Here is a 16262-nt window from a genome sequence, read left to right as displayed (position 1 = left end):
TTTCTAATTATAAAAACTAAATTTAAATTCTACTTTAGAACTAGACTTTACAACTTAATTCTTAATTTAGACCTAAACATAGATGTAGATTTAAACTTAGTTTAACAGTCTTAAACTTTTAAAGTTAATTACATCGCTTTTGGGACAGAAGAATTTGGCCAATTCTTCTTTTCCAAAGGGGAATGATGTAAGGTAACCCTACGGTAATTGTTGCGTGACCATAAGGTCAAGCAATACGTATGGAACATTCACAGTGAGGGTTACCTCACATAATGTCAAAGTGAAAGACGCCAGATTTTTACGCGCATTCAACTCGGGCAGTCATCTAAATTTTCGCTAAGTAATATCGTGTACGCAAAAATATAAGAAATATAGCGGCTCACCTATAAATTTGTGTGACACAAATAAAACCAACATTATTGTAAAAGTTCGAGTGTTTTATTTTAATTGCGGTGATCAAACATTTCAACAGTCGTGAAATACAGTGCGTGCATGCAAACGAGTGCATACCTGCATATCAATCTGCACGATTCTATACTGTCTGAGACACATGGAGACCATTTTGGCCACGCCGGAATCGGTCTCGCCACACTATTTGGAGTGTTTGCATGGACTATTGTGTCCCTTAACGTTAGGTTCTGGATGTCAAGGCAGGCCGAGTACGCTTCTGGCAGTGTTTTTGGCTTCTGCACTATAAGCATACGCGACAATTCTGGACTGAGAGCCCGTATGAAAACATCGAGTGCTCTGTTACGGTATGTTTCCACAAGTACCGACACGGTTTCCTGGCTATAGTCATCTCACTTGATTTTGTTCACTATTAGAGACAACTGATGATTGACCATTGCGTAGAAATCATCTAGTTTTGAACCTCTCTGAGCTAGCTGATTCAGTTGGTGCTTTAAAGTCCTAATGTCAATTTTGTCTGCGTAATGCAGCGATAATACCCTTTTTATTTCTACTCAATCGCTATCAAAAACATTATACGCTACCAGTGCTGCATCGGCAAAGCCACGGATTTTCTGCCTAATATGTTGCAGGATGGCACGATACAGGGGCCTTCCCTTACCGATATCGTAGTCGGACAGAATTCCTTCAACGCTGTGAACCCATGAGATGTATTGAGAAGGGCTGCCTTCAAAAACTTGCAGCTCCTTCACGCAGTCGGGAAGTCTGCCAATATCCTTTAGGTCTTGCTCCGACAGTGGTGTTCGCACCGCTGCCAATACCCCCTGTGGCTGCGTTCTTACGCCACCCTGTTCTACTCTTCCCAATCGCTCATCGATTCTGGCAAGATTTTGTTCTAAACTCGCGTTATTGCATTCCATTTCCACTAGCCTAGAGTTCAGAGCAACACCGTTGCTTTCGATACCCCCAAGGCGTGTCTCAAGCCGCCTAATCTGCTCGAGGAGAGCATTGATGCCCCCATTAAGTTCATTAACTTTCGTGGCTAAAGCGTCCATTTCAGATTAAAAAAAAATTTAGTTTGAGATTAAAAAGTATATTTTTAAATTTTAATTTGGCACACGGTGGCTCTTTAAAAATTGTTTTTATTTTTTTTTGTGTTACTTACTGGCGTTCGCGATCACCTGACGGGATAGTTCTTATAGCACAGACGATTTGTTTATTTTTTGTTTTAGTTTTAAGGTTGTCCTTACACTTTGACAGTTTCCTGCAAAGAAAAAAAGGACTTTAGTTACATTTGTGAAACTTTTACCGTCTTCTTATGGCAACGGCGACATGTACCAAGTTGGCGTTTCACAGTACATTAGTCTTTAAATAATTATGGTTTTGGTCAGGGGAGGCTGTGTCATTCCTTTTTAGTCGTCGACAATCAGATTGAAGGCAACCTACTAAGGTACAGTTGCTCCACAACGCTCTGGACATATTGCAAATCTTTAACGTGTTCTTATGGGTACGCTGAAAGTATCGCAAGTAACGAGTGGCCGTTCCCAGTGTATGCTGATGTGTACCCTGGAAACTCCACAAAAGGATAAGCCGGCCAAAGTGTGTTCTTATGTGTACGCTCGGGTTAACTTTTCAGAAGGAAATTTTTGCCGTATCCTGAAGGGAGCGGCAAGTTGCATATTGCAAAAAAAATTTTTTTGTGTACATGACACGGTCACAGGAGCCGTTAACCATTTTTCGGCCTTTGGTATGGTGAGGTCCGTCCTAGAAGTATAGGTATACGGACTCACCCAGCCAGTGTGATTATACGTGCACTTGGAATAGCAATAGTGGGGCCGTAGGATAATTCACTTATAAAATGTTTCAATTTTCGTGTTGAATTTTATTCGCGCGCCAGAGGCTCTCAGGGGTCACAGGCTCGCTTCTTTTGATATTATTCCTGTATAGCCCTCTGAGGGCTTTTAGGATTGGACGTAGTAATTTATTGCGTGTAGCATCACTTTTCACTCAACTTTTTGTTATTCACTTGTTTTTTTTATTATTCGTTTTACCTCTCCTGGGGAGAGGAGCTTTTATACCCTGGAGGGTCCCGAAGGGAATCGCAGAGTTAAGCTATCGTTATAACCGGAGGGTCCCCTCGAAGGTAAATCTCGGTTTTGAATTATCTAAGCTGAGGTCTTGCCTCTCTATATATTTTTTTATTTCTTTATCGGTAAAATTTCTATTATTTTTTTTCTTAGCACTCCACTATCACTTTCACTTTGTCACTAATCACTATGGACCTCACATTTAAGGAGGTCCTTTTTGAAGGACCCACTTGCCAGTGGGTCCCTGCTCGGGCGCCAGTTAAGGAGCCCAAGGACTAGGGCTCCAAACGTTAAAGTTGGGGGCCGCCCCGCGGCCCCTTTGCAACCTGTAAAGATCCAAATAAAAATAGTCTTTAGTCCGCTTAATAATATTTACCATTTATTTCCGTTCAATGTCAAAAACAGACTGACTTTATCATTAACTTAAACTAAGCTCTAAGATTCTACATTAATCTAAGTGATTTCATAATTGCTGACACTGCATTTCCCACGATTGGCTAAAATAATATTTTATCGCTTGCGTGGCGAATCACACGACTTGCATTTTGTCCGCATATCATATCGCTTACGCTGCAGTTCCCATGGATTGCATTTTCTCTGCTTACGCAATATGATATCGGATCAATTACCTACGTTGGCTTTGCTTGTGTTTGTTGAAGTGTGGTGTCAGCACATTCTTACAAGTAAATGTGTCTGCCCCCTTGTTAAGTTCTATGATACAAAAAAGAAGGTAGTTCCACTCAAAATTTTTTGTTGCCATACCGTTACTGGTTAAGGCGAAATTGTGGTTTTTCGCAGCTAGGTGCATTGCTAATTCCAGTAACCCAATAATTAAAGTCATAAACACCACGGATGATGTAAAGTATGTGAAGAGAAACAGTATTCGGACAGAAAAACTTTCAAATTACAATGCTTATACAATTAACAAGACAGAAACAGAAGACAAACGTACCAAAAAACTAACTTCAATTTAAAAAAATCAAATACCTCAACATACCCATAGTAAATTAATTGACCTTTGCATAGATTATGCCGACGTTTTCGCTCTTGACACGGACAAAATGACTTTAAACAACTTCTACAAGCAAAAATTAAGATTGACAGACAACGAGTCGGTATATGTTAAAAGCTATCGATTGCCATACTCTCAACGCGAAGAAATAAATAGCCAAGTAAATAAACTGTTAGATAACGATTTGATTGAACCCAGTTACTCCAATTACAATAGTCCTTTGATTGTAGTCCCAAAGAGAGATACTAATGGTCAAAAAGCTTATCGTATGTACGTAGATTTTCGCGCAGTAAACAAAAAACTAGTTGCTGATAAATTTCCACTAGCTAGAGTTGACGATATATAGATAATCTCGGTAGAGCAAAGTACTTTTCCACATTTGATCTTTTTTCGGGATTTCATCAAATCCCCTTGCATCCTGACTCACGTGCATTACGTCTTTCAGCACTGACCGAGTGGAGTATAATCGTGGCTAAGTTGCCAAGTTTACGCCAAGTCAAGTGAAGTCTATGCTAAGTATCAGTAATGGGGGCTTAAGAGGCGTTAGTTCCACAATACAGTTGAAGAGATGGTTGATGTCATGTGGGGACACGTTACAAACAGGACATATGTTTTATATGTCGGGGGTTGATTCTGGATAGGTATGAGTTTAACCTGTTACAGTACCTAGATCGAAGTTGAGCTAAAGTGACGCGCGTTTCCCTAGGGAGTGTGCGTTCCTCTTCTGCAAGTTTAGCGTATTCTTCATTGAGTACAGGATTCACCGGACAATTCCTGGCATAGAGGTCCGACGCCTGTTTGTGGATTTCACTGAGGACCTGCTTGTGTTTTTTGGCTTCATACGGCTGTGTTCTCAGGTACCGTATTTCCTCATAATGCTAACGGAGATGACTCCTTAAGCCCCTGCGCGGTGTTGGCTCATCAATCAGATGTCTGTTGGGATGCCCAGGTTTCTGGGTATGCAACAGGAACTGTTTGGTTAGCATTTCATTTCTCTTCCTAATAGGGAGTATTCCCGCCTCATTATGTAGATGGTGTTCTGGGGATATAAGAAGACAACCCGTGGCGGTTCTGAGGGTAGTATTTCGGCAGGCCTGTAGCTTCTTCCAGTGAGTAGTCTTTAGGCTTGGCGGTCATATCGGGGAGGCGTAGCATGCAATCGGCTGGCCAATTGCTTTGTAAGTGGTAATGAGCGTTCTTTATGAACGGTTATCGTTCATTGCCGGATGGAGGTTCCGTACGTTCCGGTAACGAGTGAACGAATTAGCTACTTTTTCTATACAAAAATACTATCCGCTTCGACAGTCTCCATTTTATCGCGTTAGCAAATTCCAGTTCTATCGAAAAAGTTCCTATATGCTCAGTTGCTTTCGTAACTAAATTACGACACGCTTTGGGGGAACGGTTCTTCCAGAAAGCTCATAAGAATACGGAAAAACAATATCTGCGTAGATTATTTTCTCAGAAATGACATATCGAATTAGTTGTTGTATTAACGATAAAGGCACTCCCCGAAAGCTTTGAGAAGTGTTACGAATGTTGGTGGTCCTTTGCCTGATATAGATTCGGTACGTTCCGGTAACACACCACCATTAAGGTACTAGCTCGACCATCTCGGGAACGATTTATATGACCACATTACACCTTCTAGGCCAAAGCGCCCTCCCCACCCCCTAGTTCCAAGAGGAACTTGGGGCTTCAGAGCCTCGGCTGTTAATGAAACATGATTCGCCACAGGTAGGTGAGGTTGACAATTGGGTTGGCGAAGCTATATGTTGCGCTACACAACCTCTTGAATCAATTTGGTATTTTAGTCACCTCTTACGACAGACATACCTACCGCGGGTACATTCTAAAGGACGAATTAATGGTGACTTATAACCATAAAGCCATATCCAGATAAAACAGCTGATCGAACCTACCTTATGGAAATCAATGTAATCGATTAATGGTGCCATACCATAACGCTAACTCGATTACATTGATTTCCTTAAGGTAGGTTCGATCAGCTGTTTTATCTGGTTATGGCTTTATGGTTATAAGTCACCATTAATTCGCCCTTAAGCGCTGGCATGTATGTTGGTGCTTATGATTCATTTATTTCAGATATATCTACGTATTTATTTCTATGTGTATGAGAGGCCGAGATGTCATCACACCTTTTATATCTACTGGCAACTCTGTATATTCTCATTTTATTTAAAGTTCATTCTCCCTTGTGTACTCAATTTATCATATATTAAAATGTTCATTTTTATTCTTGAAATGTAAAGAAAGAGTCAGTCGTTAACTTGAATTGAATAAAGCGAGTGTCATTTTAAATTCTTTAAATCGGTTGTCTTGAATTCTGTCTGGGTGATATTGCTATTGGTGACTGGGGTCTCGAGATATAGGCCAAAATGTGGACGCGAATAAGCCTAGAATGTGTTTTTACATTATGGATATCAAATTGAAACTGTTGCTGTATGCTTTAGTACAGAGTAAGTTTTAGACCGCTGGGTGACTAGGGTCTCGACCAAAACATGGACCCGGATACACCTAGAATGTGTTCTTACATTATGGGCATCAAATTGAAGCTGTTGATGTGTGCTTTAGTACATTGTAAGTTTTACGCCGCTGGGTGACTAGGGTCTCGATATATAGGCCAAAATGTGGACCCGGATACCCCTAGAATGTGTGTGTATTATGAATATCAAATGAAGGCTGTTGCTGAGAGCTTTAGAGTAATTTTCGTTCTGATATTCCGAAATAAAGACATGAATTAATAATACCCACATACCTATTTACATATTCCCTATTCGATTTACCTGAAATTTGGTATATAAATTTGCCTATATTAGTATTTCCGATGCTTTTTTCCGGGAAGTAGCCGAGAGACGGACTGAGACTGAGAAAAACTTGAGAGAAGAGAAAAGAGAGAGGGAGACTCCAGATAGAATGAGGCGAAGATCGAGATAGATGAAGCGAAAAATACGGAGGAAGGAGTGAATACAAAGGTTAGAAAAAAGTATAGAGGGGTGAGGGCAGAGTTAGACGGAAAAACCTTTTTAAAATGTATGCAGATAGACCAAATTTAGGGCAGAACAACGTCTGCCAGGTCTGCTAGTAATACAATAAAAATATATTAAGTGGCGAAAAGGAGTTTTTTGTGTTTCTGTGTCACCAGATATGGGTATCAAATGAAAGGTGTTAATGATTATTTAAAAGGGAGTGGGCCTTAGTTCTATAGATGGACGCCTTTTCGAGATATTGCCATAAGTGTGGACCAGGGGTGACTATAATGTGTTTGTACGATATGGGTATCAAATTAAAGTTATTAATGAGGGTTTTAAAAGGGAGTGGCCCTTAGTTGTATATGTGAAGGCGTTTTCGAGATATCGACCATAATGTGAACCTGGGTGACCCAGAACATCATCTGTCGTGTACCGCTAATTTATTTATATATGTAATAGCACGAACAGCATTCCTGCCATGATTCCAAGGGCTTTTGATTTCGCCCTGAAGAACTTTTTCATTCTCTTCTACTTAACATGGTAGGTGCCACACCCATGCAATCACCATGTTTCATCCCTTTTTTCGTCTTTGGTATAGAATTATGGCATTTTTTTAATTTTTCGATATCGAAAAAGTGGGTGTGGTCAAAGTCGGATTTCGCCCATTTTTAATACCAAGGTAAAGTGAGTTCAGATATGTACGTGAACTAAGTTTAGTAAAGAGATATCGATTTTCAAGTTATCGTGTTAACGGCCGAGCGGAAGGAGAGACGTTCGACTGTGTATAAAACTGGGCCTGGCTTCAAATTTTCGATATCGAAAAAGTGGGCGTGGTGGGGGACTTCGTTCATTTTAAATAGCGATCTGAGGTGAGTGCCCAGGAACATACATACCAAATTTCATCAAGATACCTCAAAATTTACTCAAGTTATCGTGTTAACGGACAGACGGACGGACGGACATGGCTAATTGAATTTTTTTTCGCCCAGATCATTTTGATATATAGAAGTCTATATCTATCTCGATTAGTTTATGCCATTACGGATCACCGTTATGCCAACAAAATTAATATACTCTGTGAGCTCTGCTCAGCTGAGTATAAAAAGGGACGGTGCCCCGCCCATTTTCAAAAGTAAAAATTTTTCCCTTTTTCGTATTATAATTCCGCTTGGGAAATGAAACACCATTGATATAATGCTCTTTTTTTGCAAAGATATAGCTTATTTTATTCGTCCACGATCCTTTTAAAAATCTTTTATAGAAAAGTAGGCGTGGTCCTTCAGCAATTTCGTAAATTTTTCTTCGGAGCATTCTTTATAGTAAAGGCAACCTCTGTCGAATTTTTAAATTTTTATCAAGAGTGTCAATATCAGTCCACACATCAAATTTCAACATTCCAGATGAATTATTTACTAAATAATCAGGTTTTATGTGTTTTCCAAAATGTTATATGTGACCCGGTCTATGAAAAGGTGGCTATTGACTCAAAAAAAAAATTTTCCTCCTTTTTTTCTAGTTTCGATAGTTTTTGAGACGCTCTTTCACGTGATGACAACTAGAAAGTCCTAACTTGCTTAGAAGTGTACTAAAAATGTAGAGAAAGAAGAGCACAAATGAAAGATGATGAAGCCTTTGGTTCCTTCGATGCCACTTTAGTGGCTGGTGAGCATCCTCAGATTTTTTATAGCATTTTTTTCGATGGCAATGGAGCCAAAATGTTCATACTGCAAAAGAAAAAAAAAAGTCGATTCGTGTATGCCGTTACGATAAACCGTTATGTTACCAAAGTAATCAGGCCAATTCTAAATATTCTCGCGGATTTTTTTATTCCCGCGGAAAATTTCCTCCAATTCTTTTCTCCTAGGGAGAAGAATAATTGGGGAATAGGAATTTCGAATTTTTGAAGTCAGCTGTTTTGTGAATTGAAATTTCGTTGCGCATTTCTTATTTCGTTTAAAAAATTTTAAAATTTAGTTATTGTTGCAAATTTGTTTGAAACTAAGAAATAAAATATAAACAATGCACAGTATTGCATTTCATGTGTTATTCACTGAAATGAGTAAAGGCCAAATTAAACTTCCTTAACCCTAACGCCATAGTCGTAACCATACCCATATCCATTCCATCTCCAATGTGATCGATTAATGGTGCCTTAACCTAAAAATCGTGCAAATTTCATAAAAAATGAAGAAAACGCTAAAAAATACAAGCATCTTCCACAAAAAATAAGTTTATTAGTCATAACGATGAATAAAATCTACAAAAAGTTATTAAATTCATCAACTCAAATATTTTTAGTTTTTGAATATGGCGAGAAACCAAAAACCAATTGGTTGCCTATGGTATGGATATGGCGTTAGCGTTATGGTATGGCACCATTAATCCATTACATTGATTTCCATAAGAATGGTTCGATCATGTGCTTTATCTGTTTATGGTGTTATGGTTATAAGTCACCATTAATTGGTCCTTAAATAATTTTGATAATTTAATAGGTGCAGTATCACAAATCACACTCACAAGATTGCGCATTGCGCATGTAAACAAAAGATCAGCTGTTTTTTATATGCAATGTTTACGTCATTTTCCTTTAGCTCTTGTTTTTTTCTCTCTTTCTTTCATTCGCTCAAGCAGTCAAGTGTGACATATATGCGTAGAACGAAGCAGTTTTGAACTCGTGAATGCGCAATCTTCTGTGTTTGATTTGTGGTGCAGTGTGGCCTCCATTTAAGTACAAGTACAAGCGGGATCGGAATATCGGAAGATATCAATTGACTAATATTGCCGATAAAGCGATCGATAGTTTGCGAACTCTATTGACTTGGTGGTGGGTAATGACACTATTTTTTGAGTGTTAACACAGGCACACTTTGCAGTGTTAACACATTGTGTTGACACAATTGTGTTATAACTGATTATCGAAAGTCGATATGAGTGTAGGCACAATATCAGAGCACAGTATTGTGTTAGGCAAGGTGCACACGAGGCTATGCGTCATAGACGCTACAGGCGAAATTTGTACGCTTTGATGCCGAACACATGTATTTGAATGGAGAGCTGCATACGAGGCGTCAGCTGCATGAAAGCGACAAAGCATGAAATTTTCGTGTAGCTAAGAGTACAGCAATGTTGGTCGCTGAGCGTACGTACGCCTGAAAAAAAGGAAGAACAAGATGTTTGTTTACATTTTTTGTATGCACATTTGTGTAATTTGTTAAAAAAATGTTACTTTAGTTAATAAAAGTGCGTGAAAGGTATATTACCAAAGCGAAAAAGAGTATTAAACATTACAACAGCATGGTTAGACATTGTTGAAGCGTTTAAAAGGCTAAAAAGTGTTGGAAACTAGAAATCACCCTTTTCTCTAGTCCGCGGTGGTTTAAAATTGCCGTTCATAATTTACAAAGGCACGGGGATGCAAACAACGTTTAATACCTATTTTCCTTTGATTTCGGGGACGGATATAGCTGAAGAAATTTAATCTTTTATTTTTTTCAATAATTGTTTGCTTTTTGTAGCGACCATCGAAAGTAGCTTCGTGTGCAGATCTTGAGGCGTAGAGAAATTGTAGCTATATGAAATATCTTGTACGCGTCTATGACGCGTAGCCTCGTGTGCACCTTGCCTTACTTACCTCTAACGCCACGTTTGACGCCATGTAGAAGAGTAAATCATGGCAACATTTATCTTCTTTCACACTCCAATTTTTCTAAGTCATATCATCTGATCAAGAGGATAGTAAGCGCCCCTGTGGACACCATTTTTTTATGAAAAAATCAAAATGAAATAAAAATTATGAGAGCGCAGTGAGAATTTTAAAATCTTTTTAAGTGTCATTATCCTCTCACTGGTTTTATCTTGTAATATTTGTATCATGTGTATAAATAAGTTTTGAGTGAAGTGTCAATGGAAAGCAATACAATCAACACACAAGCACAATGGACTATGTATGTATGTGCACTTACGATCTGAGTGTCATTCTCCGTGCTATAGAGCAGAGCCGGCCAAAAGTTGCACATTGTGCAATTTGAGTTCGTATTTTCACACACACACTAACGATGTGTGATCACGATCGTTTGCTTTCGCTTGTCACTCACTAAAATCAACAGTGAATGCAAAAGGAAAAGTCCATGCTACTTTTTGGGCACATAATAAAAACAATATGCTTCAAGGTTAAAGTGACTTTTAATACGTTTTAGTTAGTATTATTAAGTCCCTTTGAACATACATATTAATATTGACATTTTAAATATTAATAATTAATTAATTATTAATAAATATTGCCAATTTAATATAAGTAACTTTTTATACGTTCTACTTAGTTTTATTAATTTTTATACATTTTTTTTTATTGAATAACTATATGTTTTGAAAATATATATTTCTATCTTTACATTTACTTTGTTTTATAGTTCTTTCTTAATGAAAAAGTGATTTTTTTAAGTAAATTTTGCATTGAAAAAACACCATATCTTCTTTTATAAAAAGTTTTATCTGGCTAGCTCGACCTCCGCGTTCTTAGTTATATGAATATAATTAAATATTGTTTGGATTAGCTTGAAATCAAATAACCAGACCACATTTTCTTTTAGCACACTGTGGGGAGTTGTCACTCAATTTTTACACACACTTATGCAATTGTTTTAGTATTTGTGTGGCCGGATCTGCTATAGAGCGTGTTACTGGGTTATGAGCATTTACCAGTTTGAGCGGTATTGCACAGTCAGCTTTGTGCCATCGAGTGCAAAGTGCAGTACCTGTACTATGATCGAGTGTGCCACTGTGTTATAAATTAATCGATGTGTGCGTGTGCGTGCCGCACATTGCTGAGTGTTAACACTATAACACAGCACAGTGCTGTGTTACTCAGCCTTACTATTGACAGCTACAAGAAAAGAACACGTATACACGTATTACCTTACCTTGTTTTATTTTATATATATTAATTTTCCATCCAATAGTTAATTGTGACCAACCAAGTGGGTTGTTTTTGTGAAACGGCCCATAAAGATAGAATTACCGTATTAAAAAAAGAAGCATAATAAGTATCTTCTGTAAAAAAACGATAGCAAACTGCAGTGTGCAGCGTGGAACCGCGCACATACGCGCTTACATACATATACTCCAAAGCGTATGAAAAAGTTAAAAAATAAGACTTGCTTAAATTTTTTTTATAACAGCTTTCTTGCCAAACAAAAACAGAGGACCCAAGTAAAGCGCGGCTGGACATCAAGAAAACAAATTACTTGTAGATTATGAAATGCCAACACGACGCCGTCACTATCCACAAGATACAAATAGATTATATGAGGAAAGCTACGAGCAGAGCGTACCACTAGTTGCACTCCAAGGTCAACAGAAGCAACAACAAAATCAATATAAAAATCCACTATTGGGTGGAGCAGCTGCTCCTACTGTATGTGGTAACGGAACATTATATACAGGCGGTGTAACACAAGAATCACCTACACTAATTGAGGATTATACCAACTTGAACAACGGTCAACAATACATTGATACAAGCGCGAATATTTCTTCTATAGATACAGACGATAAATACAACAAAGCAAGTAAGCAGTGGAATTTTCGTGCAATATCAACACGCCTGCAAGCAACTTCGGGGCAAGCAATACGTAATTATATACAACAACCTTTAAGCGCTGCTGCTGCTGTTGTCACTGGAAACCACCCAGCGCAAGATAATTGTTCTTATACTCAATTAAATACATCATACAAATTAAATAGTACATCACATAAACAAGGATTTGAAGAAACACAACAAGAAGAGGAGGAAGACATATTTGACAAGGATAACATTTTCATAATGGCTTCACGCGATCGAACTGGAGAATTCAATAATGCAATACGTTCGCTGCAATCGCGTAATATTACGCGCGCCGTCAACATACGTGATCCACGCAAAGCGAAAGAGGTACAAAGTTATTCGGAATTTATGATGGTTGCCAAATATATTGGCAAAAATATAGCAAGTGCTTACGCTAAATTGGAAAAATTAACTTTATGTGAGTATACAAATTTTGATGACGTGCGATACTTCAACTTGCATTTGTTCACCAATCCATACTTTTTGTAATCCATTGTCTTGCCGACTCAGCAAGAAACGTCCAATTTATTAAGACGGGAGGGCTTTCGTAAATTTAATAAGAGCTCACTCGGAGCTGTTCCCATTCCATCATGTGCGATATCCAAGTACCAAAACACCTGAAATCCTGAATTTCTTATGTTTTAACCGACAATACCTGTCTAAAAAGAACAAATGCAGCCATAATATATATCGCCATGGGCAATAACGATGTGTTGAAATGCCGAAAATAGATATTGTAATCTTTAGCACATAGAGGTAAGCCATAAATGCGGAGTAAATCCGCGTAATAGGCCTACCACAGATATTGAGAATATCTTGAATATATCTTGTTGTTATAAACGCAAACACATTCCCCTGAAAGTTTAAGTGAATGCGTCGGATAGGACAGAGCTTTAGCAAATATAAACCCGGTCCCTTCTGGTACTGCCACAGGAACGATTTTCTTGACCCTTAGAACCTTTGAGTTTATGGACTTAACCGCCACTTGTGGCAGACATGCCTTATGTTGTAGCGATGTCTTATCGTGGGTATATTCTAAGCCTCTTAAACCGTTGGGTTCTATGAAAGTTCTAGTTGTTGTTGAACAGCAAAAACAATCCCCGAAGATTTCAAAGTGCCCCCAGCGGGTTAGGGGGTCAGAATATACTCGCGGTAGGTATGCTTGTCGTAAGAGGTGACTAAAATACCAGATTCAAGGGGCTGTGTAGCGCAACCCTTTAGGTTGCCAGCGCAATATATGGCTTTTCCAAACCCAATTGTCAACCTCACCTATCCACGGCGAATTTTGTTTCACTAACAGACGAGGCTCTGGCGACCCCAAGCTCCTCATGGAACTTGGGGGTGGGGAGGAAGGGATGGCCTGAAGGTTTAATGTGGCCACATAAATCGTTCCCGAGATTGTCGGTCTGGCACCTTAATGGTGCTGTGTTACCGGAGCGTACCGGATCTGTATCCGGCAAAGGACCATCACATCGATAACGCTCCCCAAATCCTTCGGGAAGTAACCTTATCGCTACAACAACAACAACAACATTTCAAAGTGCTTTTCCGGATATGAATCCGTTAGTATAAGTCTGCCGGAAATGGAACTTTATTTTGACTTCGAAACCCACCGGTCTGGGGGAGTTGGTCGCCTCTTAAGACAGACACGTCTTACCTAGGTATAATATAAACGTCCTAACTTGCTGAACGTACTAGAACCTGAGTGCATCGGATTTTTATCTGCCAAAGAACAAAAACAATCAGCAGCGTTTAAATTCTTAAACAAACATCGAACCACTTTACCGCTAATCCAAAGGGAACTTGCCAATGGGGTGTCCCTTAGGGTATCAGCCACCTGCAAGCTCTAGCCACAATTTTTTTAATCCAATAATCGTTCTATAAAAACTCAAGTTTTCCTTTTCTCTTCTTGTAGTGGCCAAGAAGAAAAGCCTTTTCGATGACCGACCACAGGAAATTCAAGAACTTACCTATATTCTTAAAGGCGACTTGAATGCATTGAATCAACAAATTGCACGTCTTCAAGACATTTCGAAAGATCAACGACGCACTAGCTCCGGCAAGCATCTGCAATTACATTCCTCGAATATGGTTTATGCATTACAATCGAAATTAGCCAGCATGGGTACTGATTTCAAGCAAATACTCGAAGTGCGTACAGAAAATTTGAAGCATCAAAAAGCACGACGAGATCAATTTGGACAAGCACCAATTGCTGCAAGCACTATACGTTCGAGTACTGCAAAACAAGGCTCTCTGTTGTTGAGCGAAGAGAATACGGCAGTGAGTATTGATATGACAGCTGGTGATACAACACCTTTATTGGGCGCCGTTGGCGGTAATGGCGCTGGTGGGACAGGCGGCATGCAAAACCAAACACAAATGCAAATGGCAATATATGATGATTCCGATAGTTATGTACAACAACGTGCTGAAACAATGCAAAATATTGAATCGACAATTGTAGAATTGGGTGGCATATTTCAACAACTTGCACATATGGTAAAGGAACAAGAAGAAACTGTTGAACGCATCGATACGAATATACAAGATGCTGAGTTGAATATTGAAGCAGCGCATGGTGAAATATTGAAATACTTCCAAACAGTTTCGAAAAATCGTTGGCTAATGATTAAAATTTTTGCTGTACTAATATTCTTTTTCATATTCTTTGTTGTTTTTCTAACGTAATAATGAATTCTTAAATGATGGGTTAATGATTTAATTGAACTTGTGGTTTTTAAAATTCTTAAAAACATAGAGAAATATGTATATTCTCTAATACAGTATGAAAGAAAATTAATATTAAGCTTTGCGCGCACTACATAAACGAGGCATTAAACTACCAATCACCGAAACGAAGCATTTCACTAGCACATGTGTGCGAAACTTCTATGATTTTTGAAGAGCGTAAGATATATTTTCAAGTTTTTAAATACAAAAATAGCAGCGGTGCGATGACAAAATGTATCCTTATGATAAAGCGATAAATGTATATATGTAGTATGTACAATTATCAATTTATTAAATATTTAACATATAAAAAGTTTAAAAACAAATAAACTAGATATTGTTATTGGCAATAAGTGAGTTGAAACTGTTTGATTTTAAAATAGCCTTTTAGATCTCAATGTAGCTCTCAGGAAAGCCCTGAAGAAATATTTTTGTAACTCCCTTGTAAGTTAAACTTGAAGTTTTTTGATCAGAACACACTTCGCTGGCGGTATGAAGAATCTTAAATGTAAGTGTAAGCGTAAGTTTAATGTTGAAACATTGTTCTTGGCTTACTTGATATGAGCGGAATCACACACGGAACCAAACCCCCAGCGGGTTAGGGGGTTAGAACATACCGCCGGTAGGTATGCCTGTCGTAAGAGGAGGCTAAAATACCAAATAGATTCAAGGCGTTGTATAGCGCAACCCTTTCAAGTTGTCAGCGCAATATATAGGTTCTCCAAATCCAATTGTCAAGCTCACCTATTCGTTGCGAATCGTGTTACATTAACAACCGAGGCTCTGGCGACCCCGAACTCAAGGATCTAGGAGCTGGGAGGCCGGTCGCATGTGATCATAACAAATCGTTCCCGAGATGGACTGGCTTGGTACCGGAGCGTACCGGATCTGCATCAGGCGAAGGACCATCAACATCGATAACAGTTCCCAAGACTTTCGGGGAGTGTCCTTATTGCTACAACAACAAGAACAAACCAAATAAAGTGACAATTACAAGGGGGGATTCAAGGGGTTGTGTAGCGAAATATATAGCTTCTCCAACCCAATTGTCAACCTCACCTTCGAGCGGGGAATCCCGTTTCACTAACAGACGAGGCTCTGGCGACCCCAAGCTCCTCATGGAACTTGGTGGTGGGGAGGGAGGGGTGGCCTGAAGGTTTAATGTGGCCATATAAAGGATTACCGAGATGGTCGGGCCAGCACCTTAATAGTGCTGTGTTACCGGAGCGTACCGTATCTGTATCCGGCAAAGGACCATCACATCGATAACACTCCCCAAAGCCTTCGGGGAGTAACCTAATTGTAACAACAACAATAATTACAAGGGAAAAGGAGAAAGAAACTTAAATGTAAGGAAGATGAAAGAGTAAAGAAGGAATTGAAGAGGAAAATAAAATAAAGGATATGAAATGAAGTTAACGAAA

At 38.9% G+C, this 16262-nt stretch overlaps 1 protein-coding gene across 1 annotated transcript; it reads left to right on the top strand.

The window, feature by feature from the left end:
• Positions 1 to 11365: 11365 nt before the first annotated feature.
• Positions 11366 to 15195, top strand: Syx5 (syntaxin 5). Its single transcript, XM_067767366.1, has 2 exons — positions 11366 to 12523; positions 14021 to 15195. Exons 1-2 carry the CDS (start codon positions 11761 to 11763, stop codon positions 14794 to 14796), a joined length of 1539 nt encoding a protein of 512 aa, XP_067623467.1. The 5' UTR covers positions 11366 to 11760; the 3' UTR covers positions 14797 to 15195.
• Positions 15196 to 16262: the final 1067 nt, after the last annotated feature.

The sequence above is a fragment of the Eurosta solidaginis genome, chromosome 2 (genome assembly GCF_040869045.1).
Source record: "Eurosta solidaginis isolate ZX-2024a chromosome 2, ASM4086904v1, whole genome shotgun sequence".
In the NCBI taxonomy this organism is placed as follows: domain Eukaryota; kingdom Metazoa; phylum Arthropoda; class Insecta; order Diptera; family Tephritidae; genus Eurosta; species Eurosta solidaginis.
The sequence above is the reverse complement of the archived record's forward strand: the minus strand, read 5'-3'. Positions and strand labels throughout refer to the sequence as shown.